The sequence below is a fragment of the Paramisgurnus dabryanus genome, chromosome 10 (assembly GCF_030506205.2).
Source record: "Paramisgurnus dabryanus chromosome 10, PD_genome_1.1, whole genome shotgun sequence".
NCBI classification, from domain to species: domain Eukaryota; kingdom Metazoa; phylum Chordata; class Actinopteri; order Cypriniformes; family Cobitidae; genus Paramisgurnus; species Paramisgurnus dabryanus.
Genome location: NC_133346.1, coordinates 7,706,386 through 7,731,567, shown reverse-complemented (window position 1 = coordinate 7,731,567; position 25,182 = coordinate 7,706,386). Strand labels below are relative to the sequence as shown.

Genomic DNA, 25,182 nt, shown 5'->3' with positions numbered 1-25,182 from the left:
AAAAAGGGGTAAAAGCTGTTTTCCCCCCACAAAAATTATTAAGGAAGGCATTATTTTTGTTACATTTTCTTTATTACATTTTTTTCATATTGACACAAAGAAGTTCCAACAAAATTTCCTTTACATATATTGTTTACTGTCTTTCGTATGTAAATAGTTATATTTAAACTAAAATAGTGATTTAGGGAGAAAAAAACTAAAAAAAGAAAAAACCAAAAAAAAAGAAAGTAGTAATAAGGAAAGGTACCCCGCATAGACTTCTATGGCCTATTAGATTTACACTAAGATATATAGATTAACTTGTATATACTATATTGTTTAATTTCACAAAGAACACAAAAAGTCCGTTCTTTGCGTTCTTGTAATTGAGAAACAGCCTCTGTTTCCTGTCTGCTATTATTGGACCAACTGATTAATCCAGGTGTGTCTGATTATTGTTGTTGTGACTGCTGATGTCAGGCACACCTGGATTAATCAGTTTGTCCAATAATGGCAGACAGGAAACAAGGAGCTGGGTGAAGTTCAGGAAGTAGTGCAGCTGGGCATAAAGCAAGAAGCGCCCTTTGTAAAACTGTTCATGGTTTACCACCAGAGGGCGGCATCTCACCAAGAACAATATACATATTTGTAATGGCGACCGTTAGTTTTTTTTTTTTTTTTTTATTGCTTAAACAATCATACAAAAAACCAAAGAACATTCAAGATACACATCTTAATAGTTTGTAAAGAAGTCCAAATAGCAGCATAAAACATAAGTAAACATAATAAACACAGATAACATAAAGAAAATAAATACAAAAAAAAAAAAAAGATTTTAGACAAGGGGGTTCTCATCAAAAAATACCTTAAGAAGATTATACGATTTAAGGGCTTTTTTGTTATACACAAATCTTAACGACTTGAAGAAGATCATCAAATATGGCGACCGTTAGTTTAGTAAGTTATAAAACTAAACCAAATAGCGGTCGCAGTATACTCATCATTGTCTTTATAATTATACATAATATATATTTAGCTTTTAATAGTTTTGTAGCTTTGGATACAGGCGTTGTATCTAAATCTGTATCTAAAGCACACTTATACCATGTTATTGCTGTATGATTGTTCAGCCACTGGGGGGCGCTGCTGGTCTTCAATGTGCTCCACTAAAGCAAGTTTAAAAAGAGCGTCTGTGTGGCCGAGTGGATGCTCTGAAGGTATTTCAACACATTCAGATGTCTCTGCAGAGTATTCTGCACGGTTTTTAGCCTTGCGGACATCTAAAAGTTTTTTCGGGAATATCAAGAAGTAGACATGCAGCCTCCTCCTCCAAGAAAGGTTAGTTGACATTATGTATATAAAAACTATAATCTCTTGTTTTCTATAATGTCAGATTTTCTATGCCTATGCAAATACATTTATTTGGCAAACATGTAGGTAGACAGACAGACATAGGCTGATAGATAGATAGATAGATAGATAGATAGATAGATAGATAGATAGATAGATAGATAGATAGATATAGGTATTTCTGAAGATGTTGTAATTGTGTGTGTTGCAGGTAAAAGTCACACAAGAGGTCAAACAAACTCACACAGAGCAGCTGAACAGACTACAAATAAAACACCAGACAGACTGGGACTTTCTAGAAGATCTGAGGTACATTCATGCTTTAGTTTGTTAAACTGTTTACCTACCAGCATAACTTTACGTAGCCTGGTTATAAATACATGACCTCAAACTGCTTAATTTCAGTAGCTATTAATAATGTAATGCAATTTCATTCTGTGGACAGATGTATTTGATTTATTTAGATGTTACTGCCCTCTATGTGTTTGTTTGTCACCCGCAGGACTTATAGCCAAAAGAAAGCATTGATAGAGAAAGATTACTCTCTGGTGAGTGCTGATCATTACATTTACTTATATTTGTGTCTCGGTCTATATATGTTTTGTATATGAGCTGAACAGATTTACCCCAGATCATCAGGGGTTGTATTTATAAATAAAATAAAGAAAGAAAGAAATACAAATAATTCATTCTTTAAACAGGTTTGTGTGGGTTTTGCCTAAATGTAGAGTACATAATATATCATTAGTTTATTTTCAAACTGTTCAATTTATAAGAACAAATTCATTTATTTTAGTAATATGGTACAACATATGTTTTAAGGTTTTTCCTCATTTGTATATTTTCAGTAGTATAGCACGTTAACAAGCAATTTCACACTCGGTAGATAGTGTTTATTTCCAGATGGACCATTTCAAAGCGATACCCTAAAGATCAATGAGATCAGTAAGCGTGTGAAGATGCCAGGTGTCCGAAAGAGAGAAAGATTCTTTGCTGTTGGATCTGAATCTTGTGCACCTGCAGGCCTGCTGCATGCTGATTGGCTCGCGAAAACAGGAATCTGTTTCACTTCCTTAGGGTCATTGAGTCGAATCAGCAGCAAAGCTGGCAGCCTATAGGCTTGTTTGACAATGCCACCTTGTGAACTATGGCTCAGGAAGCAAACAGATGCGAGGTTCTCTGTGTTATAGATGATAGGGGTCACTTGCTTTTTATTTCAGAATTTCTGAAAAACAGGCAATTTGGTTTGGTCATGTTTAAAGTTTGCTAAATCCTGTCTACACTTCGATGCTTTTATGTAGAAAATGACCTGATCACTAATAGGTTTTTGTCTATTTGCAGGCTCTACATAAGCTTGCCTCTCAGTATTTGAAGCGTGAGGGGTCCCCTTCAGAAGACCCGAGAGACTCCAGGTAAAACAGAGATCAGGATCTGAAACCTATACCTTACATGGGGTTTAGGACAGACTAAGTTCTGCCTAAGTGAATTGCAATTTGTGGGTCATAAAAGCATTTTAAAAATAGGGGTTTAGGAGCAGAGATGAACCCTTTAGCGTTCCAATGGACGCATTATTTCACAAAAATCTTCATGACATACAACAGCTCAAAAACAAAAAGCTAATGATGTCACATATCTTTGGAAAGCTGAGATTCTTGTGATTCGAATGATGTAAACCCTTTTAAAATACAATCAACACACCAGGTACAATTAGCGTCCTTTTTAGGTGTTTTAAGCCTTTTCAGTAATGCTAAGGGGTTAAACCAGAAATGCAGACTTTAGGTAGGAGCAGAGATGAGGATTTGATTTGGCTGAACAACTCCAGAGAAGAAAAAGAGTTACTTACATTTACATTTATGCATTTGGCAGACAATTTCATCCAAGTTAGACATTATCATATCAGTCAAGGTTTCACAATTGTGTGTCGTATGCATGCACAGGAAGGTTTGGGCCGTATGGAGGTCCTACCTGGAGGGTGTGATGAAAGTGAGCCAGTCTCGTGTCAACGGATGCGAGAACTACAGGAACCAAATCTCAGATCCTGTAAAAACTCTCAGAGCCCAGAAAGACCTGCAGCTGAAAAAGGTAAACAGACCTCAGATCTGCAAAGCTGTACCCAGCAAGCAATAGCCATCATTTCACCGTCTGGGTTAACTATAGGCGATTTCAACAGTAACAACATAAACAAGCGGCTTTCGTGGTCAACACGTAACTTTCGGTAAACTCTGCTAAGAATAAATAATAACAAAGTAGTTTATTTATATAGCAAGCAAAATAAACAACACGTAGATTACGTTCAGTTCAGTTTAGCAACTAGTCAGACCATTAAAAAACGAAAACCGGAAGTTCGGACAAGACGCGTATCGCGTCACCACACGTGTGTCCGATGAAACGGTCTTCTTGCCAGATATAACCCACTTTTAGCCAGAACAAACTAGACTTTGGTTACATTGCCAAAATAACGAAGATGTATGATGTAAGCAAAGTGTTTACAAGGTCTTTGGTTTTACTTATTTATTTACTTATTTATTTTATTTATTTTTGGGCTATGGTTACTTTTCTATTAAATTGTCACTGAGTGAGAGCCCAAATTTTGACTTGCCTTAGCCAAGACGTCTGGGCTGTGAATGGCTGAATTAGATGTTTATGAGGAAGTATATAGTTTTTCCTCGTGCATGAAAATGTTTGTTCATCTGCGCTCTGTCACTTTCAGTGCTGTGAACAGCTGGCGAGAGCTCAGGCCGATCTCCAGGGCACCATCAGAGATCTGACAAAAAGCAGAAAGACCTACCAGGATGCTGAACAGACGGCACAGGCAGTAAGAGAAAAAGCCAGCATGGAGGCCAAGTATGTACTCGCTGACCTGTATATTACAGGAAGTGACATCACCTGCTCAATAAACATAACAGAGTGTTATTTTGTTTTTCCTTTTAATAAAATTGTGCTTTCTGTACTTTCCGCTGGCTTATGCAACACCAGATCTAAGCTCAGCCTGTTCCAGTCACGGTCCAGTTTGAAGAGAGCGAGTGTGAAGGTGTGTTACACTCTTAAACAGGAGTAAGATTACATGGCACAAACAATAACAAAGTGACTGGCAAAATGTAGTTTTGCTTTATTGTACTTCTTATTCAAAGACATGCTGTCATTTTTTTAGTACTGAAAAATTTTCCACAGGTATAAACGCACAGTATTTCTGTGCATTTTAGTTAAAAGCCAAGAAGAACGAATGGAAGTCCAAAGCGACTCAAGCAAGGAATGACTATCTGCTCACGCTGGTGGCGGCTAACGCACATCAGGACCGATATTATCAGACAGATCTGATCAACTGCATCAAGGTGAGACCTTAACGTTTTTCAGATTTCGCCTTAAAGGGATAGTTCACCGCAAAACAAAAACGTTGCCAATATTAGCTCACCCTCATGTTGTTTGATTCCCCAATGTATTTCTTTGTTCTTCAGAACCCAAACACACTCCCTGGCTACTATGGAAGTGAATGGTGACCGACTCTTCAAGCTCCAGAAACACTCAAAAGACATTTTCAGAATGCTTACTTTTAAATAATGTGTAAGAGCGGAAAAAACGGTGATATCACAACAAGTGGAGAAGTACATGTCTTCAAAACACTTAAAATATATGACGCAAGCCTCGGTCACCATCCACTCCCATAGTAACCAGAAAACCCAAAACAGCACTTTTAAAAAAATCTGCATTTAGGTTCAAAACAAAGATAGACAGTGAGATTTCAAACGACGTGAGGGTGAGTAAATAATGACAAAGTTTTAGTTTTTTTGGGGGGTAAACTATACCTTTAAGCACATGATCAATTCTCCATGATTTGTTATAACAACTTTTTGTTTAAAGGAAAACACCACCCTTTTTCAATATTTTACTATGTTCTTACCTCAACTTAGACGAATTAATACATACCTATCTTTTATCAATGTGTGCACTTAATCTGTGTACAGCCCTTCTTGAATGTGTTAGCATTTAGCCTAGCCCCATTCATTCCTATGGCTCCAAACAAAAGTTTTATTTTGTGCCACCCACCATACTTACTCGTGTAACTACTCATGTAACAGTCTTTAAATAGGGAAAACATGGAAGTTTTTGGTGGCTTCTAACTTAATCCCTGTTTGGATCCTAAGGAATGAATGGGGCTAGGCTAAATGCTAATACATTCACGACGCACTGTGCAAAGATGAAGTGCACGCATTAAAAAAGATAGGTATGTATTAATTCGTCTAAGTTGAGGTAAGAACATAGTAAAATTATAAAAAAACGGTGGTGTTTTCCTTTAAGTTAGTAACTCTTCTTGCGATTGACTTCAGGTTCTCGATGGCAGTTTCTATCATCACGTACAGAGTTTTCTGATCTCTTTGTGTCAAATGGAGCTTGAGACATCTCAAAGCATTCAGGACACTTTTCAGTGCCTCCTTGAGACGTCCAGTGGAGTGAGTTACACACATGCACACTTGAGTTTACACTGCTGTGGAAAAACACACTGAATGTGGAGCAGGTAATATGATCTGCCACCGGGGGGTTGTTGGATCAAATCCCAGCTCAAACAGTCAATACAGAGGTGATAAAACTGCTCTTTAAAACATCCCTATGCTGAAGCAGATGGCCTTTATCAAACAATTGACATTTCATGTTAGTAGTAAAATAATGCAAGAATGTTAGTAGTTATTATAAGAAAGTTATTATAAATGTGTAAACCCGAGCTCAGTTTTGATACAGTCTGGTGAATAACAGTAAATGTTTGTGATCTGGGGTTGTTGTAATTTGATGATTCTCACAGTGTTTCCATTCAGTTCACGAGACACTGTCTCAGGTTAAATGTCTCGGGTTTAGCGTCAAGTTACAGCACACACGCTCAGACTGTTCATGTATTACTTGTTTAGATAGTCTGCAGTTCACCCAGGTGAGAGTTTATTATAGGTTACACCTAAATGTGTGCGTGTGCCTCTGTAGGTGACCCAGAATGTTAATCAGCAGCTCTTCATTCAGGAGAATCCTGTGTTTCAGAGATCCGCCCCTTTCCAGTACCAAGCCTGTGAAAATGATACGGTATGTTGCTTAAAAAAAACAAGAAACATCTCTTATGCACGGTTATAACTCTTCCTTTGACCTGCATGCTTATAAATGGGAGAATATTGAAAGATCTGACATTTATTAAACATGTTTGAAATAGAAACACATTAAAGGGATAGTTCGGCCAAAAATGATATTAAACCCATGATTTACTCACCCCCAAGCTGTCCGAGTTGCATATGTCCATCGTTTTTCAGACAAACACATTTTCGGATATTTTAGAAAATGTTTTAGATCTTTCAGTTGAATAAGTGTAATGTTACGGGCTCCACGACCTTCAAGTCCAAAAAAAGTGCGTCCAACCTTCATAAATTAAATCCAAACGGCTCCAGGATGATAAACAAAGGTTTTCTGAAGGTAATCCGCGCAGTGTTGTTGTAGAAATATCCATATTTAAAACTTTATTAACGTAAATAACTAGCTTCCGGTAGCGCCGCCATCTTAGACTCCTCTGTATTCAGGAGAGAGTATTAGCGTAGTGTACGCAGTTTTCTTAGTGACGTATGACAAATTCGGAGGGCGGGGGCACAGAGCAGCAGCAGAGTAGCCTCCGTAGGCTGCGTAAGCTCTCATCCTGAATGCGGACGCGACTAAGATGGCGGCGCTACCGGAAGGTAGTTATTTATGTTAATAAAGTTTTAAATATGGATATTTCTACAACAACACCGCGCGGATTACCCTCAGAAGACCTTTGTTTATCATCCTGGAGCCGTTTGGATTTATTTTGTGAAGGATGGATGCACTTTTTTTGGACTTGAAGGTCGTGGACCCCGTAACATTACATTTAATCAACTGAAAGATCTAAAACATTTTCTAAAATATCCGAAAATGTGTTTGTCTGAAAAACGATAGACATATGCATCTCGGACAGCTTGGGGGTGAGTAAATCATGGGTTTAATATCCTTTTTGGCCGAACTATCCCTTTAAGGGTTAGTACATACAGATCTTGTTGCTTATACACAACATCTTATCCCAAAATTTTTTTTTGATTCAGTGTGATGTACAAGCATTTGCTTCTAATCATTTGTTAGACTATTCAATCCAAAACAGCTTACAAATGAGAAACATCACAAGCTATATTTGTGCCAAAACCTGTAGTGCAGGGTATATGCGGGTATACCCACTTTTTTATCAGATTGCATGGGTTATACCCATATCTATTAAATATTAATTTCATAATGATAGTCTTACATGTCACTTTTTATATTACAGGGCGTTCAACCTTAGTTAGGCCACATTAAAAATATATATACCCACTTCTATAGGCACCACTACACCATTGACTAAAACAATGTTAAGTTTTAAGAGTAGAAAACAAAAGGTAGCAAATTAATATATTTAGTAAAAAGTCAATGGCTGGCATTAATGGGTAGCAAGAAGGTCTCCGGTTCGAGACGGGTCAGGGGTCTGTGTAAAGTTTGCATGTTTTCCTGTGTCACCGTGGGTTTACAGGTTAGGTGAATATGAGATTTCAAATTCTGTGTAGACTAAATGGTTCTCGACACAATTATTACCATAGACGCTGGATTGGCATTTATAAATAAACAGAAAAGAAAACATGTTCCATGCGCTGCTGTTTTATAACTGTGCAACAGCGCCACCTTCTGCCTCATTTGCTCCCGGCCCTCGGCACACCACAGCATAGTGGCCCATTTGTCTGCTAACCCTCTTTTTGTTTTTCTTCGTCAAACAAGCATTAGTCTGTTCCTAATAAAAACATTACAGATGCAACCCTGGGCGCTGGTGGGGCGGAAGGACCGGGGGAAACTGGGCGCAGTGCAGCATGCACCCTATGAAAAGAGGGCATTGAGAAGTGACCTGCACACACCGCTCTGAAACACCTCCCTTAAAATGTAAAGCTTTGAAAACAATAAATACTTTGTTATTTTGAAATTAACACACATATTTTAAAAAACACACCTTTATATTTGGCAATATATCAGATTTCTATATGGGTTGCATTGCATTCAGTGGAGTTAAATATAAATGATATTACTGTGTAGGTGTTCCCATAGCTTAGTTGGTAGAGTACTGCATTAGCAGCCTAAAGGTCATGGGTTTGGTCACAGGGAACACGCATACTGATAAAATGTATAGCTGGAATGCACTACAAGTCACTTTAGTGCAAATGCAAATGCATGAATTTGTATGACTGTAGGCTATATGTGGTGCCTATGCGTGCAATGTTTATGAGGTGTGTTTCTGTGCTTCCAGTGAGATGGGCTGATGTGGTGCTTTAGTCATTTGCATTACCCTGAAACCAGTTCCTCTAGAAACAGTCGTAACATTCAGTTTCTGGTGAACAGGGGCTAGCCTGTAAATCAATGCATCATTCTTCATCATTTATTCAGTCAATATTTACAGACATAATATTTGAAAAGTCATGTTATTTATCTTACTTCAGAAGATTAAGGTTTTGACATGATGCCGTGATTACCTAAAAAGTTCCTGTAGCTCACCTAGAGCACTGCGTTAGCAACCTAAATGTCAAGGGTTCGATCCCAGGTTAACACACATCCTAATAAAATGTATAGACTAAATGCACTTGCATAAGAACAAGTATATTGATTTGCAGCCCTAAAAGTTTTGTGTCCAAAACAAAATCCAACATTCTTTCTCATCAGGTTACTGAGCTTCTAATGGAGACTGGCACGGCCGAAGAGCACAGTTTGAATAAAGAGGCACGGAAATGGGCCACACGTTTGGCCAGAGAGCACAAGAACATCGTCCTGACACAAAGGGTGAGAGATCACTGTTGATACTGTGGTGTTCAAGCATGTTGATTCGTGTGTGTGAATCTTAAACTGGTAGATCTAGTCAAGCAGCATTTATTGTTACAGACGTCACATTGAGCAATGTCTTGTGTTCGATGGGATTTCAGACTCTGACGGGTTACGAAGAATCACATCAGGAAGATCAGAATAACAACGAATTGGAAGTAAAAATGGACGATGCAAGAGAATACATTCGTAAATCAGAGGTGAAGTCAACAGTACACATTTAAAGTTGCTCGTCACCTTTGGTAGAAACTAGTTATTATTATGTAATGAGTGAGTAACTTGTGAAAGGATTATCATTGTTGTGTCAAGTTTCATGCACAGCATATACACATCAGTAGTGATTTGTGTCCGAAATACCACCTTAACCCCCTAAATAGTGCACTTATATTACTCTATAACCATAGTGGATATTATTGAGTGCACTTATTCAATCCCACAATCCATTGCAATGACGAATGTACAATGATGTGCACTTTACAGACAGTTGAAAGAAAATATTCCTGTGGAGTGTTGGGGAAAGTTACTTTTAAAAGTAATGCATTACAATATTAAGTGACTCCCCAAAAAAGTAACTATTGCGTTACTTAGGGATTTTTAATGGAAAGTAATACTTGCGTTACTTTTAAGTTACTTTTGCGTTACTTTTCTTACTTGGTTGAGGCTTGATCTCTTAAGCCTTGCAGGTGTTTTTATGACTGAGAAGTTCTGAGAATATTTCCATCGCAAAAATGTCAAGCTCTGGCCTGCTATCTCCATTTCTAACTCAAAGTGTTCCTGCTTATGCGCACACAGTACACTATTATTATTTTTTAAATCAAATTAATTCAACTGAAAAGTAACTTGCATTACTTTTTTAAAAAAGTAATTAAAATATTACATTTTTAAAGTAATGCGTTACTTTACTCGTTACTTAAGAAAAGTAATATTATTACATAATGCACGTTACTTGTAATGCGTTACCCCAACACTTTTTGAAGTAATGCGTTACTTTACTCGTTACTTAAGAAAAGTCATATTATTATGTAATACACGTTACTTGTAATGCGTTACCCCCAACACTTTTTAAAGTAATGCGTTACTTTACTGGTTACGAGTAAGAAAAGTAATATTATTACATAATGCACGTTACTTGTAATGGTTACCCCCAACATTTTTTAAAGTAATGCGTTACTTTACTGGTTACGAGTAAGAAAAGTAATATTATTACGTAATGCACGTTACTTGTAATGCGTTACCCCAACACTTTTTGAAGTAATGCGTTACTTTACTCGTTACTTAAGAAAAGTAATATTATTATGTAATACACGTTACTTGTAATGCGTTACCCCAACACTTTTTAAAGTAATGCGTTACTTTACTCGTTACTTAAGAAAAGTAATATTATTACATAATGCACGTTACTTGGAATGCGTTACCCCAACACTTTTTGAAGTAATGCGTTACTTTACTGGTTACTTAAGAAAAGTAATATTATTACGTAATGCACGTTACTTGCAATGCGTTACCCCCAACACTTTTTAAAGTAATGCATTACTTTACTGGTTACGAGTAAGAAAAGTAATATTATTACGTAATGCACGTTACTTGTAATGCGTTACCCCAACACTTTTTGAAGTAATGCGTTACTTTACTGGTTACGAGTAAGAAAAGTAATATTATTACGTAATGCACGTTACTTGTAATGCGTTACCCCAACACTTTTTGAAGTAATGCGTTACTTTACTCGTTACTTAAGAAAAGTAATATTATTATGTAATACACGTTACTTGTAATGCGTTACCCCCAACACTTTTTAAAGTAATGCGTTACTTTACTGGTTACTTAAGAAAAGTAATATTATTACGTAATGCACGTTACTGGTAATGCGTTACCCCCAACACTGTTCATGTGAATTCCTGCATTTCAGCCTTTTTGATGTACTATAGTGAATGAGGGTATTGGGGACGGGACATAGCTGAGCCAAGATGTATTGATGTAGGACAGGAAGTTTACATGTTGACTTCCTGTAGACAGTGAAATTGAAAGCAGAGGCTCGTTTGAATTTGCTCAGAGGTGTGGGCGTGGCCGTAGATGTCTGGCTGAAGAGTGCTATGACCCAAGTAATGGAGGAACTGGAGAATGAGAAATGGGCCAATACCCATGATGCCTCGTTCTCTGTAAGTCTTAATTGCATTTGAATTCTAGAGTATGCAAAAAAATGTCTCTAGGTGCATGCGCAACTTGATAAGAGCCATCCTGCTTCAAGCGCATCACTTATATTTGTTTGAAGCACTCTGTAGATTTCGACAGAGAAGATGAGGAGGACACAGAGACGCCGGATGACAACAGTTCCAGCCCCTCCAGTACTCACAGGAGCTACCCTCTTACCTGCTCTGTCCTCTACTCTTATCAGGTATATATAGCTCGATCTCACAGTCACGTCATCAACATAATCCTGATGTCATCCACTTCTGCTGTGCTTCACTTCCACAGGCGTCCCAGTCTGATGAGCTCACCATCCAGGAGAACGATGTACTCGAGCTTATTGAAGATGGTGACATGGAGGACTGGGTTAAGGTTAATTTATGCAATTTTGACAGAGGCATGCAAAGCAAATTACAGTGCAGTGCACATTACGTACGCAGTTTGCTGCCACAAGGTGACAATTGATGTGTCAATTGTTTTTTTATTAGTCACGCTTATGTTTTTCAGGCTAGGAATGAAGCAGGGCAGGTGGGATATGTGCCGGAGAAATACTTGCAGCTCCCGTCCTCCAACTCTCTATTAAGAATGCTCCAGTCTCTTTCCAGCATGGACGGTCAGTCGCAGACCTCCGGCACCTCTACGGATCAGGATCCAGAGTTAGAAACGCTCACCCAGACCCAGAGCAGCCCGAACAGTCAAGCCAGCGGTGAGACCACAAAACCAACACATGAGTTCAGCTCATAAGTTTACACAACATGAAGAGGGCTCAGATAAATTGCAGTTTGTTTTAGTATCACCCAGAACATTACAAACGTCCCAGAGAACACAAATATTGGAAAAAATGTATAGATTGAATCCAGATGTGTCTATGATAAGTAATATAATCTTTTAAAAGCATAAAACATTTGTTTGTCAATGAAAGTCTTTGACGGTATTGAGACACAATATTGCAGTGTTCCTAAAGTAATACTGATTATTTGTATTTCATGCTTAAGGGGTGAGTTTATAAAAAATCCATCACTTATCGTCCGTGAAACTGGAAAAATGTTTCCCATATGAAAAAAAAATGATTTTTAAATATTTCAAAATATACAAAAAATAGCCAAACAATATATTTTCTGAAATATATTTTGGAATATATTTACAAAAATATATTTTTCACCGATAATTTTTTTTGGCCATTTTTGTATATTTTGAAATATATTTTAAAAGTAAATACATTTTAAAGCATTAAAAATGTTTAGTCCTTTATATATTTCAATCCAAGGAAATATATTCATGTCGCATTGGAAGAAAAACTTTTTAAAAAAGGTTTTAAAAATGTTAAAATTAAATATATTGTCAACTTCAAAAATATACTTTATAAAATTTACTTGTATTTAGCATATATTTCAATTATATTTATGCAAAAAAAAAATTGCCATATGGGATGTAAAATTAGAAATGTATTTGCTTGCTCTTGAAATACATTTTAAACAAAACTAAATATATTTCCAAATTAAAAAATATATTCAATTGAGCATTACATTCTAAAAAATGAATTTGGAATATATTTAAAATATATTTTTGGCCAGAGATATGTATTTTTTACCGTATCTATTTTTATGATTTTTCTTGTGTGTTTCTTGGAAAAAAGAAATACAGGTTTCAAACTACATGAAAATATTTTCACTTTTGGGTGAACTGTGCCTTTTAAACTATAATAACAAACTGCAATGGACATTTTCTGCTTTATTGCTTTCCAGCTCATCTGGCCAGGGCTCTATACGCCTATGAAGCCCAAACCGAGGATGAGTTGTCCTTTCCTGAAGGAGCTGTTCTTCGTATCCTAAGCAAACACAACCAGGAAGATGATGGATTTTGGGAGGGCGAATTCAATGGTGCGGTGGGTGTCTTTCCTGCAGTGTTAGTGGAGGACATGTGTGGATCAAAATGTCCACGGACACACAGAAGCATGAATGTGCAGGTATCAACATCATTAAAATACTCAAAAGATACTGGGTCAATCAGAGCATCACTTTTAATCAAATGAGACCCAGTCTGTGAAAACCCAGCTAAAGTCATTGTTGTGATTTACGTTTCTACATAAAACATGAAGAAAGAGCATTGTGTGAAAATATAACCTTGACATCTTTAATATTGATTGAGTAAGGTCAGTGAAATCAAACGTATCTCATCATTAGGTTATGAGAATTTATCCTGGATTTCACAGATAGGGTCACAAATGTTGAATGGTTTAAGGTGACATATGTCTGTTTTTTATGTGACTGCTGTTTGTTTCTTTACCACAAGGTATCTCCAACACTTCTGGATCCTTCACCCTTTCTCTCTTGTAGCCCGGTGTCCCACTCCCTATCACCGGTGACCAGCATTCACATATTAAATGGTTACCAAACCCCAGAACCCCCCAAAGTCACAAGCTACAGTAAGCATACTGGCAAACTGTAGAATTGTAAACCTTATTGTATGACATGTGCTTATTGTATTAAATCCTACAGCATAACAATAAAGTAACATATGATACATTATTACTGTAATCCCTACTCTATGAGTATAATGATACAGTAAATTATACAAAAAAAAATCGTGATTAATCGCATACAAAATAAAAGTTTGTTTTTGCATAATATGTGTGTGCACTGTGTGTAATTATTTTGTATATATAAATACACACACATGCATGTATGAAAGAAATTTTTTTTGTATATTTTTTTTATTTAGATTTTGATATATTTCATATATATATATATATATATATATATATATATATATATATATATATATATATATATATATATATATATATATTAGGACTGTCAAAAGATTCACATAATCACATACATAATAAAAGTTTGTGTTTGCATGATATATTTGTGTTGTGTGTAATTATTATGTATATATGAATACACACACACACACAAATTAAATCATGTATATATTTTTGTATATATATTTATTTAGATTTTGATATAATTTATATTATATATATGTAAATGTTTCTAAAATACATGCATGTGTGTATTTTTATATACAAAATAATTACCCACAATACACACACATATATTATACAAACACAAACTTTTATTTTGTATGCAATTAATCGTGATTAATCTTTTGACAACTAAATATAATATATAAAATTACATAAAAATTAGATAACATTTTTCTTAAATTTTTCCATGTATGTGTGTATTTGCAAATACTTAATAATTACACACAATACACACACACATATTGTGCAAACAAAAACTTTTATTTTGTATGCGATTAATTGCAATTAATCTTTTGACAACCCTATTAAAAACAATATTGTCTATCCAGATTTCCTTGTAATTTATTGTTTTCTACATAAAATCATCCTACATAATGTAAAAAGCATTCTGTGAAAAACAACCTTGATCTCTAATATTGCGTAATTCATGTCAACGATTGAAATTAAACTGAAATCAGTGAGTGAAATCAAACTTAAAGGGATAGTTCACCCAAAAATGAAACTTTTGTCACAATTTTCTCTGTATTAATTTATTTTTCTAATGAACAGAAAAGAAGATATTTTGAGAAATGATAATAAGCACACAGCTGGTGGAAACCATTGACTTCCATAGTAGGAAAAACATATCCTATGGAATTCAATAGGAACCGTCAATTCTGGTCAAGGAATTGTTTACCCTATTTTATCAAAATTTCTTAATCGTAATTTATTACAATACTTATATTTGTTTTCCTACTATGGAAGTCAATGGTTACAATCAGCTGTGTGCTTACAATCATTTATCAATCTATCTGCTTTTGTGTTAATCAGAAAAAAGAAATTCATACAGGTTTAGAACAACAGGAGGATCAGAAAATGATGACACAATTTTTATTTTTAGGTGAACTATCCCTTTAATGCTCCTTTGCATATAATTAAATTATCCCAGATTTCACAGACAAAGTCACACCTGTTATTTCTTCCACAGGCCACACCCATACCCCATCACCCAGATCTCCAGCAGAGGGTGGCTCAGGCACCCGGAGACACGTAAGATCACTCCACACATTAACATTTATGATGCTATGGTCCAGTTTGGTATGAGGTCTCAAAAGATGTTTTTCTTTCGCAGGTACGAGCTGCCCCTCCACCTCCGAAACAGCAGGCGCAGGGTCAGGTGCAGAAGAGGGAAGAAGTGGAGATTACACTGGTGTAGCGCCGCCCTACAGGCAAATGAAACAGGGTTGATGCAAACATGCGTGGATGCACAAATGCATGAATTGGATTTAATGGACACAACACAGTTTGATGAAGATATGAATACATGAACCATCACAGCTTATACACTCCACCATCTCGGTTTTCAGCTTTGAGAGAAAAATTAAAAACAGTGGGTTTCATTTACTAATAATTGTGTACATTTTTCGTACATTTGAACTTCTAACGGAAACTTTACGCCTAATTCACAACACGTGCATACATTACGCACATGGGAAGAGCATTGTCATGTAATCCAACCAGTCTGGGTGAAGAGGCGTCCATAGCCGTCGCTCACCTTTGTCCTGTGATAGTTTTTACAGCATCCCTCCTCCACCTATCGCCTCAGCTAGTTAATGTATCCCAGTTAAAGAGGGGGTATTCTTGGTTTGGGCTAAATTCATATGCTTTATCTCATTCCCATTTTTTACATGCAAATTTGTGAATTTGTTGTTAGTGAATTTGGAGTTTTCTGAATAAGCGGCCGCATACAAGAGGTTAGAAAATTTGCATAATACACGCCCAAACCAGCTCTATATAAGGGCTTTCCACAACGAAGCACTTTTTTTCAGAGAAAAAATTTGATACATCAATGAAGCAAAACTTGTTACAAATTATTCATTATCATTAAAGTTTGATTACTTTTTTGAGTTGGGATGATTTGCTGTCGGTGGAGTAGCAGGTGTGCTGTATATATTGGTAAAAGGAAGTACAGGATGCGATTATAAAGGAGGTTAATATAGCTTCACCACCAGAGACGCACATCTGTATCTGATATAAAACAGACAGGGGGATCAAGTGATTGACTTTGTACTTTTTATTACATTTACATTACATTTACTCTCTAATAGAGATTTAAAAATATGAGGAAGCAAAGCTTGAAGGATTGTCATTACGTGCATCTTCTTTTTCTTCTTTGTAGAAATTAATAATAGAATATATATGTATGTATAATATAAAACATATATAATATTATATTATATATCAATTATTATAATTATATTATTTGATTATATCGTGATTTTTTTCTAGCCTACGTGTGTTACAAATATTTTTTCGCAAGTTTAAGTACGAAAGTTTTTGTTGAATCATGATTTATTTCATGAAAACATCTGTCGCACATTTCACACAAACAGAGATTTATCTGTACGTATGCTTAGTGAACAAGACCCATTTTCTACAAAAAAAAGACTTGAAAGGGAAAGTGGCAATTTTAATAGCAACATTCAGACATTTTACAATTTATTGATTAAATTAAAAAAGTGTTCTTAAGAGTGCTTAGTTATATAAAGGAATATTTTCATTTCAAGCACTTTTGTTTGTCATTTAGTTTTTGAAATGTGTTGCTTTTCTTTCCATGAAAATGTATTCACTTTTCCCATTGCCTATTTTTTTTCTTTGACAGAAATCTGTATATTATAGTAGGTGAAGAGCATGCACTTATGAGATATAGAGGTTATCAAAGGTAAAGGGATAGTTGTTCCAAACCCAACACAAATGAAGATATTTTCAAAACAGATCTGGGGCACCATTCACTTCCATAGTATTATTTTTTTCTTCTATTGAAGTCAATGGTGCCCCACACCTGCTTGGTTACAAACATTCTTTAAAATATCTTCTTTATTGTATTTAGCAGATTTTTTGTATAAAAGTTTGGAACAACATAAGCATGACAAAATTTAATTTTTTGCTAAACTATCACTTTAAGAAATGTACGATCCAGTTTGCTCAGGATGGTGCTTGCAATTTTTCTGTCATCAGATCTTTTTCTTCCTTTTCCGTATTGTTTTAAAGTTGACATGTGCATCTTTAGCAGCAACAGCACTTTTTTTTTCAACATGATTATTGAACTTATAAATATTTGTTAAATTTTATTTGAATTTTAACATGTGGTCATATATGAGGTCGAGCATACTTAACATTAGTAAGTTTGATCATTGGACACATCTTGAGATGTGCCTTTTAAGACACCAGCTCAAACACCTTAATACGATCTGTTTTCAAGCTGAACCTGGAGGTATGTAGGTCTGGAAAAACCTGTATGAGATGCAATCTACAGTAAAATTGTTTTTAGAGCATCATTCACTTGACCTGATTTTACACAACCAGCATGACAAAGTCACAAAGACGTATCCTTGGGTGAGACACAAAGTTTAGAGCTGGATTGTTACACACGGTTGCAACATTTCAGTCTCTCTTACACTAATTTTATTTCAATACTGGCAAAGAGTTAATTATCATGTTGCTCAGTTGATTTGAGTTTTGATTTCATCATGTCAAACATACGTCTCCTGTACAGCTCAGTGGTAAAGCATTGCATTATCAGTTCAAAATGTAATGGGTGTGAACAGTCTCTTCGTATAAAAGCGTAAAAGTGTAATCTCATACACTCAATGATAAAAAGTAGAAAAATTGTTATTCACTACATACTTTAATACATTAAAAAAAACACCACAACACATATTTAACTATACAAGTAAAAGAAACACTGTAAACTTGGGAAATAATTATTCCATCCATCAATAGAAACTTCCAGGGTCAGCTTCATTACTTCATACTTAATTTTTCTTTAAGTGTAAGATTTCATCAAACACCACAAAGGGTCTCCATCCACCAGAAATTAAACAGTTCTTGCGGGTTCAAGAAAGTCCACAGAGTCTCTCGCTCACATCCCAGAGCTTCTTGGCCACTGCGTCATCTTTGGCTTTGGCATAGACTTCTTCCACAGCACAACAGGAGAAATAACGTCCACTCAGATGTTCGATTCCTTCCTGAACGGCACAATGGAGGGTTGTCTGCGCTCCGGTCTTTGGATCCAGGAAAAGCAGTCTAGCCACCGGCTCAATAAACACCTTTTGCCAGAGACTCACGTGTCTGGAAAGCTCGGTCTTCACGACACCTGCACGGTGGAAAAAAGGTGATACAATATTATGCATGGGTCTAGCTTGGCTAATCTGCCACCATACTTGAAGTTTCTGTGATAAACTTTACATAGTGATGAATAAACTTCAGATCTTAAACCCAACAAATCATTGGACAATACTTCAATCAACACATTTAGGAAATGTCTCTGAACATTCCAGAGAGTCTAGATCTTCTTGATACTGAACATTCAAGCCAACACAAGTGTGATCTAAGATAAAGATGTCCTGTAAATGTGCTAAAAGCCTTAAATGTTACCTGGATGAACACTGTAGCAGGTCACATTCGAACCCTTCAGTCTCTTGGCCAGCTCGTGAGTGAACAGGACATTGCATAATTTGCTGTTGCAATAAGCCTGGAAAAACTGCCAGCTGTATCTTCCTGATCCCAGATCTTTAGTGGCATTGAGAGAATCAAAGTCAATCTTGCCCCAGCGATAAGCCATGGAGGCCACTGTGACGATTCGGGCCGCAGGACTCTCCTTTAGACGATTCAGCAGAAGACACGTGAGCAGAAAATGGCCAAGATGATTGACGCCAAATTCTATGCCAAAGCCATCTGCCGTTCGACCATCCGCCACGAGACCTACAAATTAAAGGTCATACAACATTTTCTTTATGTGGTGTGGGGCTGGTTTGGGCTATTCAGAGTATTATAAACCACTTCATATCCTATCTGCTTTTTGCAGCACCTGACCCACAAACTTTATGCTTAGCAGCGCTCTTTAAAAAAATAAAAAGTGTAAAACTGGCATCTACCACACGGTGTCCACCACATTGCATATAAACACGCTTTTAAAGGGACACTCCCCTTTTTTTGAAAATATGCTCATTTTCCAGCTCCCGTAGAGTTAAACATTTGATTCTTACCGTTTTGGAATCCATTCAGCTGATCTCCGGGTCTGGCGCTACCGCTTTTAGCATAGCTTAGCATAATCCATTGAATCGGATTAGACCATTAGCATCACGCTTAAAAATATTCAAAGAGTTTCGATATTTTTCCTATTTAAAACTTGACTCTTCTGTAGTTACAAAGACCGACAGAAAATTAAAAGTTGTGATTTTCTAAGCAGATATGGCTAGGAACTATACTCTCATTCTGGCGTAATAATCAAGGACTTTGCGGACATGTCAACTTTTAATTTTCGGTCGGTCTTAGTACACAATGTAACTACAGAAGAGTCAAGTTTTAAATAGGAAAAATATCGAAATCCTTTGATTACCGGTATTTTTGAGCGCGATGCTAATGGTCTAATCAGATTCAAAGGATTGTGCTAAGCTATGCTAAAAGTGGTACCGCCAGACCCGGAGATCAGCTGAATGGATTCCAAAAAGGTAAGAATCAAATGTTTAACTGTAGGAGAGCTGGAAAATGAGTATAATTTTCAAAAAAGTGGAGTGTCCCTTTAAGTCATTACTCTTAAGGGGATTGCGCGCCACGCCATTCTAAAAAAAAAAAAAAAAAAACGAACACATTGTTTTCTATGAGTATACGCACACCGGCGCCACCAGGTGGTGCCTGTCCGCGCCACCCAGCTGTGACTCAGGAAGTTGCTCAAATCCCTATCGCGCCACACAGCGCCACTCACATAGTTTAACATTAAATAACATTATATTTGTCCCAAATCATTAAGGAATAACATTGGCTGCTAACGTATATTTTGCATTTTGAAGTAGACGCTATCTGACGAAGCTCGCGCTATTTAATGTGCACTTCCGGTTTACAATACCTCAGAGTTGTCCTAGACGCGACTCGACACGGGGCGGCGCGACGCTGAGCTGCGCGGCCGGTGTGCAACCCCCTTTAGACCCCACATTTTCAGTTTGGTCCAGTAAAGAAATGGTCACAGTGAGAGACATGTACGTGGATGGTACAGTTATTGTCATAGTCTCAATTTCAAAATATATTTTTTAAATCCTTTATTCCAGTGGGATTTAATGATGTTCTATTGGTTCCCATTCACCTGTTAACATCTCACCATCAGAACCCAACACAAAGAACCACCAAAGACCATTATGGTTTCCATTAAAGGGGTCATGACATTAGAAATCAATTTTGCCTTGATCTATTGACAAATAACAGGTCTTGGTATTAATACATCCTGCAAGTTTTATCACCACACCCTCCTTATTAAAAACAAAAGCCTTTGTGTAATCGTTCGTCAGTAAAAAACGCAGCAAAATAGCTGTATTAGTGACGCATACATAGATATATTAATTTTCATATGACCTGCCTGCTTCAGGTCTGCAGCCTCCCAAGAGAAAGACACAGCACATCATCATGTCATTGCCTTCGCACACTGGCATTCAATGAACCCGATACCCACACTGGCTTAGAATGATATGACTTTGTTCGCATGTGATTCATTTATATGCTTCCTTTAGTGGTAAAAACTTTGTGAGATTGTTTGTCTGTCTGTGACGTGAATAAACACACAATGTGCTTAAAAGACCATTTGAGAAGCTGTATTTGTAGTAAAGCTGCGTAGTAGCCGCAGCATGCAGGCTGTCAATCATAGAAGTGGGCAAGACACCAAGCCAGGCCAAACGCTCTTAAAGGGGAAACACACAAATCAGACTGTTTCAATCAGAGGATGGAAAAAAATGATGAAAAAGGTAATAAATTACTTAAATGTGTATGTTTTTCGGCAAAAAAAAAAAAAAATTATTATAAGTACACCTCTGAGAACATAAAATAAAATAAAAAACATGTCATGACCCCTTTAAATCCAATACAATTCTTGTTATAATCCCTTAAGGGGTGTGCACACCAAAGCTTTTATTCCGGCGGATGGCGTATGTTTCCAATGGAAGCGCAGCGCTTCCAGCAGCAGGCGATTTTTTTCCCGCTGAAAGTCGGAGCTCGTGGATTTTCCACACTCAGTGCTGAGAGTTTAAAAATATTCAACTTTGGGGGAAACGCTCCCCTCGTCAAAGTCAGTTCTCACACGGCCGTGCGATCACAATGGAGAAAGGGGGGAATAAACATCACAACAACCAACCGGTGCATCGTTCAACGAATGACAAACAAAGCAGAAGTAATCAAGTAAACAAAGCGCTCAGCTGAAAAAAAGCTGGCAGTCGGCTGAAAAAAGCTGGCAGTCGGCGTCCGCCTGGCGTTTTCAGCCGCATTTAAAAGCTTTGGTGTGCACACCCCCTTAGAAAGTCTGTGTTAATTTGTATTGGTATTTTTCAGCGGGTTGATGTTTAATTGACCCCAGGTTTGAAGTTTTGCTTACCTGCGTTATTAATGAGTAGATCAAGCCTGGACTCTGATTTGAGAAATGTCTCGGCGAAAGATCGTATGGATTTAAGGCTTCCGAGATCAAGTTCCATAAACAGGACATCATTGCTGCCTGTAGCCTGAAAACCAATATATGTCAGTAAACGGTCAATACTTGTATGGAAAAATAAATCATCTTTAAATGTTTCTGGTCCTAATTGTATTTTTACTAGTAGGAATAAAGGGATAGTTCACCCAAAAATTTAAATAAAGTCATTAATGACTCAGAACAACACAGTTTAAGATTTTTTATATTTAGTCTGAGGGATTGTTGAACCTTCACTGAAAATCTACGTACGGCATACTATCCATGTCCAGAAAGGTAATAAAAACATCATCAAAGTAGTCCATGTGACATTAGTGGGTCAAAATGTGTTGAAGCATCGAAAAAAAAAAAAAATTCAGCATTGTCTTCGCTTCCATTTCTGTTGTGAAGCGCATGCGCGAGACTAAAGTCACATGACTGCAGTGACGCTGATGACGTTTTATCATCAGACATGTTTGCAAATTTTTTTTCAAACTTACAGCGTGCGTCTCCCTTAGTAATCGAAGCCCGGGCGCACAAAAATCAGCCACGTCGTATGTCATTATTCAAATGCTGAATAAAGTCGTAACTTTTGTTATTTTTGGACCAAAATGTATTTTCGATGCTTCAACACATTCTAACTGACCCACTGATGTCATGACATGGACAGTATACCGTACCTAGAGTTTCAATGAAGGGTCAACAAGCTCTCAGACTAAATATAAAACATCTTAAACTGTGTTCCGAAGATGAACGGAGGTCTTACGAGTTTGGAACGACATGAGGGTGAGTCATTTATGACATTATTTTCATTTTTGGGTAAACTATGCCTTTAAATTCATGAACTCTAATTCAATTCTCACAAGAAAACCATGATGAACAAAGACCTTTGGATTTAACGTTTACTAGTAAGAATCCAATTGCATTTCCCTACAATCTTGGCCAGACGGCGTATCTTTCTTAAATGGATTCATGTTTTATCTCCAAACACATGAGAAGTGGATACAGGATGTTTAGACTTGAAAAATATTCACGCTCTTGCTCACGTAAATACTTTTATAAGACATGCAATTTCAACTTACTATTGTTTTATCTTGAGCAGAATTCAATAGCTGTAACTTATTAAATAAAGCTGAAATAAGTTAAGCTAATTCAACTTCATTTTTTAAAATTACAGCATCTCATCACAAGTCAAGAAAAAAGTATGTTAAAAAGACAACCATAAAATGTATACACTAGCGGCAGTTCCATTCAAATTGGAACCTTCAAATTGCGCAAACAGACACTGCAAATTGAAAATACAGCCAATGGAAACAGGTCAAATCCACAAAAACGTTTTTACGCTCGCATGAGGTGGTTTTTCCACCAATTCTGAAAAGGTGCATTTCGCAAAACTGCAATGGAAATGGTGTATTCGCATTTTCAGTTCACCTGATGCAAGTAGCCCAAGTCACATAAGTATTATTTAAAGATGACTCTGTATGTATGTATTAAAACCTCCCAGAAACGCCTCAATATGTGTCTGATCCCAAGTACGTATAGAGGCTTTCCTTGCCAATAATGTCTGGTTAACACCATCTCTTTTGATTTAAATTAATCTACCATTACCGCCAAGAAACACATACGTTGCCGCTCCAAAGTAGGGGCTTTCCTTGGCATTAATGTTTGGATAACACTTATATGTCTCCTTCAAATATTAATGCCTAGGGCGGTGGATGTGATATTAGTAAACCCATCAACATCAGTCGATGTTTGAAATGACTTATCGCAAGAGGAAAGGAAATACTTTCAGTAACATATCTTCGGTTAATGGAAATGCAATCATTTCGCAATAGTCCTCAATTTCTTGAACTTAAAGTGCTTACCTTACGCACTTGTAACTAGCAACAACACATTTTTTATATTATATTTTAGCCTTTGTTAATTCACAATGTTTTCCTGCTCACTACAACTTTAATAAATGTACTGTCCCCAATAAAAAGATTTAAATTTGGAATGCAATTGTAGACCTCTCTACTTAAAACTAAAATCCATTTATGACAAATAACACATTAAAAGACAATTTGTCTCGCCATATTCCCTTAAATCACACACACACACACAATAGATTTTGTGTTTACCATCTTGATGTCGTTGATTGCGGCTTCGGCCTTCTGATGGTTTCTACAAGCCAGGATCACTCTCATACCACGAGCAGCCAGATTCAGAGCCGTGGCCTTACCGATACCTGTATTTCCACCTGAAACAACAAAACAAACACCAGAATAAAACACGTGCCACGGACAAACGATTACGGCTGTGGTCACATATCAATAAGAGGAAAGTCAGCGCGATAAACGCACGTGACCACCGTGTAATTTCAACAGGCAAGTAACATTGACTTTGTAAACTGAATCTAAGCAAGCACTCACCTGTAATTATAACCGTTTTCCCGGTCATATCAGCTGTTGCTTTACATTTGGACTTCTTAAACAGGGTCTCAACTAACACGGCATAAAGACCTCCGACGAGAGCGGCGGCGACGATGAGGTGAATCATGATTGTGAACTGGTGCACGAGGCGGCGAGCGGTTCTTATGCGCTTGCATCCGACTCGGAGCCTGATAAACCGGTCTACGGTTTCTCTATCACGCCATGCGCTGATTGCGCTCTCACCGGACCGGTTTGCGCGTGCTCGTACCAACAATAGTCTGCCAATGACGTTTTGATTTACTGCAAGATACTTTCATCTAAATGTAAACTAAATTGGTCACCCTCACAATAGAATAGAAATAAAAACCTGGTTACATTGCTAACATGTTGCACTTCAATTGTGAGATGCATTTTTCACTTAATTTATTTTTTTAATTTTTAAAAAAATCCCTTATACTTTAACCAATAGTAAAACCACGATTTTCAATATGCCAATATGGTTAATACTCTTTTAATATTATAAAATAATTTTCCTTTTTCCCACGGGTCCTTGAAAGTTTGTGAATCTGGGGGATAAAAATCCAGGCCCAGGGACATTTTTGAAAATATACATACATAGATACAGGTCATTGAAAGTGCTTAAATCTATTTTATGCAAGAAGTATAAGATATTATTCCCTGTGTAGTGTAGGATAATATCATAAAATTTCTAGACTTTTTAAGCACATGTGCTAAACTGTTCGCTTTTAATTCTTATATCTTCTGTATGCTTTTTTGCATAGTTGTGTTTGACACATGAAAACTTCTCTGTTGTTCCCTGAGAAGGGAATGAGACGCTGCGTCTCCATTGCCATACTTCCTGCGTCCCTGTAATGCCATCTTTGGCAATATTTCTGATAGCGATATACTCCCTGGCTCCTGCGTCACCCCGT

At 36.8% G+C, this 25,182-nt stretch overlaps 2 protein-coding genes across 4 annotated transcripts; one reads left to right on the top strand and one right to left on the bottom strand.

The window, feature by feature from the left end:
- The first annotated feature begins 971 nt into the window (after positions 1-971).
- Positions 972-16,837, top strand: LOC135742751 (F-BAR and double SH3 domains protein 2). Of its 3 annotated transcripts, none has more exons than XM_065260582.2 (20): positions 972-1,317; positions 1,541-1,638; positions 1,832-1,877; positions 2,671-2,741; positions 3,267-3,411; positions 4,040-4,173; positions 4,306-4,360; positions 4,533-4,661; positions 5,655-5,777; positions 6,298-6,393; positions 9,043-9,159; positions 9,300-9,398; positions 11,208-11,354; positions 11,468-11,590; positions 11,671-11,748; positions 11,890-12,088; positions 13,128-13,348; positions 13,675-13,807; positions 15,342-15,403; positions 15,486-16,837. In XM_065260582.2, exons 1-20 carry the CDS (start codon positions 1,294-1,296, stop codon positions 15,567-15,569), a joined length of 2,184 nt encoding a protein of 727 aa, XP_065116654.1. In that variant the 5' UTR covers positions 972-1,293; the 3' UTR covers positions 15,570-16,837. The 3 variants fall into 3 exon arrangements, with proteins under 3 accessions (XP_065116654.1, XP_065116653.1, XP_065116655.1); XM_065260581.2 differs by having other exon boundaries at positions 973-1,317; positions 11,671-11,754; positions 15,486-16,835; XM_065260583.2 differs by lacking the exon at positions 1,541-1,638 and having other exon boundaries at positions 975-1,317; positions 11,671-11,754; positions 15,486-16,833.
- Positions 16,838-17,801: 964 nt separating this feature from the next.
- On the bottom strand, positions 17,802-24,458 carry dhrs13a.2 (dehydrogenase/reductase (SDR family) member 13a, tandem duplicate 2). The gene is made up of 5 exons (XM_065260585.2): positions 24,251-24,458; positions 23,960-24,078; positions 21,771-21,894; positions 18,791-19,117; positions 17,802-18,509 (listed from the first exon to the last, which is right to left on the bottom strand). The coding sequence occupies exons 1-5, from the start codon at positions 24,375-24,377 to the stop codon at positions 18,250-18,252; spliced, it is 957 nt and encodes a 318-aa protein (XP_065116657.1). The 5' UTR covers positions 24,378-24,458; the 3' UTR covers positions 17,802-18,249.
- Positions 24,459-25,182: the final 724 nt, after the last annotated feature.

Bases quoted from the DNA above. Each gene is read 5' to 3' on its own strand.
- LOC135742751 (XM_065260581.2), top strand. From the start codon at position 1,294: ATGCAGCCTCCTCCTCCAAGAAAG. The intron at 3,412-4,039 runs GTAAACAGACCT...TGTCACTTTCAG, and splicing joins AAGACCTGCAGCTGAAAAAG to TGCTGTGAACAGCTGGCGAG. The intron at 4,361-4,532 runs GTGTGTTACACT...TGTGCATTTTAG, and splicing joins TGAAGAGAGCGAGTGTGAAG to TTAAAAGCCAAGAAGAACGA.
- dhrs13a.2 (XM_065260585.2), bottom strand. From the start codon at position 24,377: ATGATTCACCTCATCGTCGCCGCCGCTCTCGTCGGAGGTCTTTATGCC. The intron at 24,079-24,250 runs GTGAGTGCTTGC...TTGTTGTTTCAG, and splicing joins GAAAACGGTTATAATTACAG to GTGGAAATACAGGTATCGGT. The intron at 19,118-21,770 runs GTAAGCAAAACT...TTTAATTTGTAG, and splicing joins TCTACTCATTAATAACGCAG to GTCTCGTGGCGGATGGTCGA.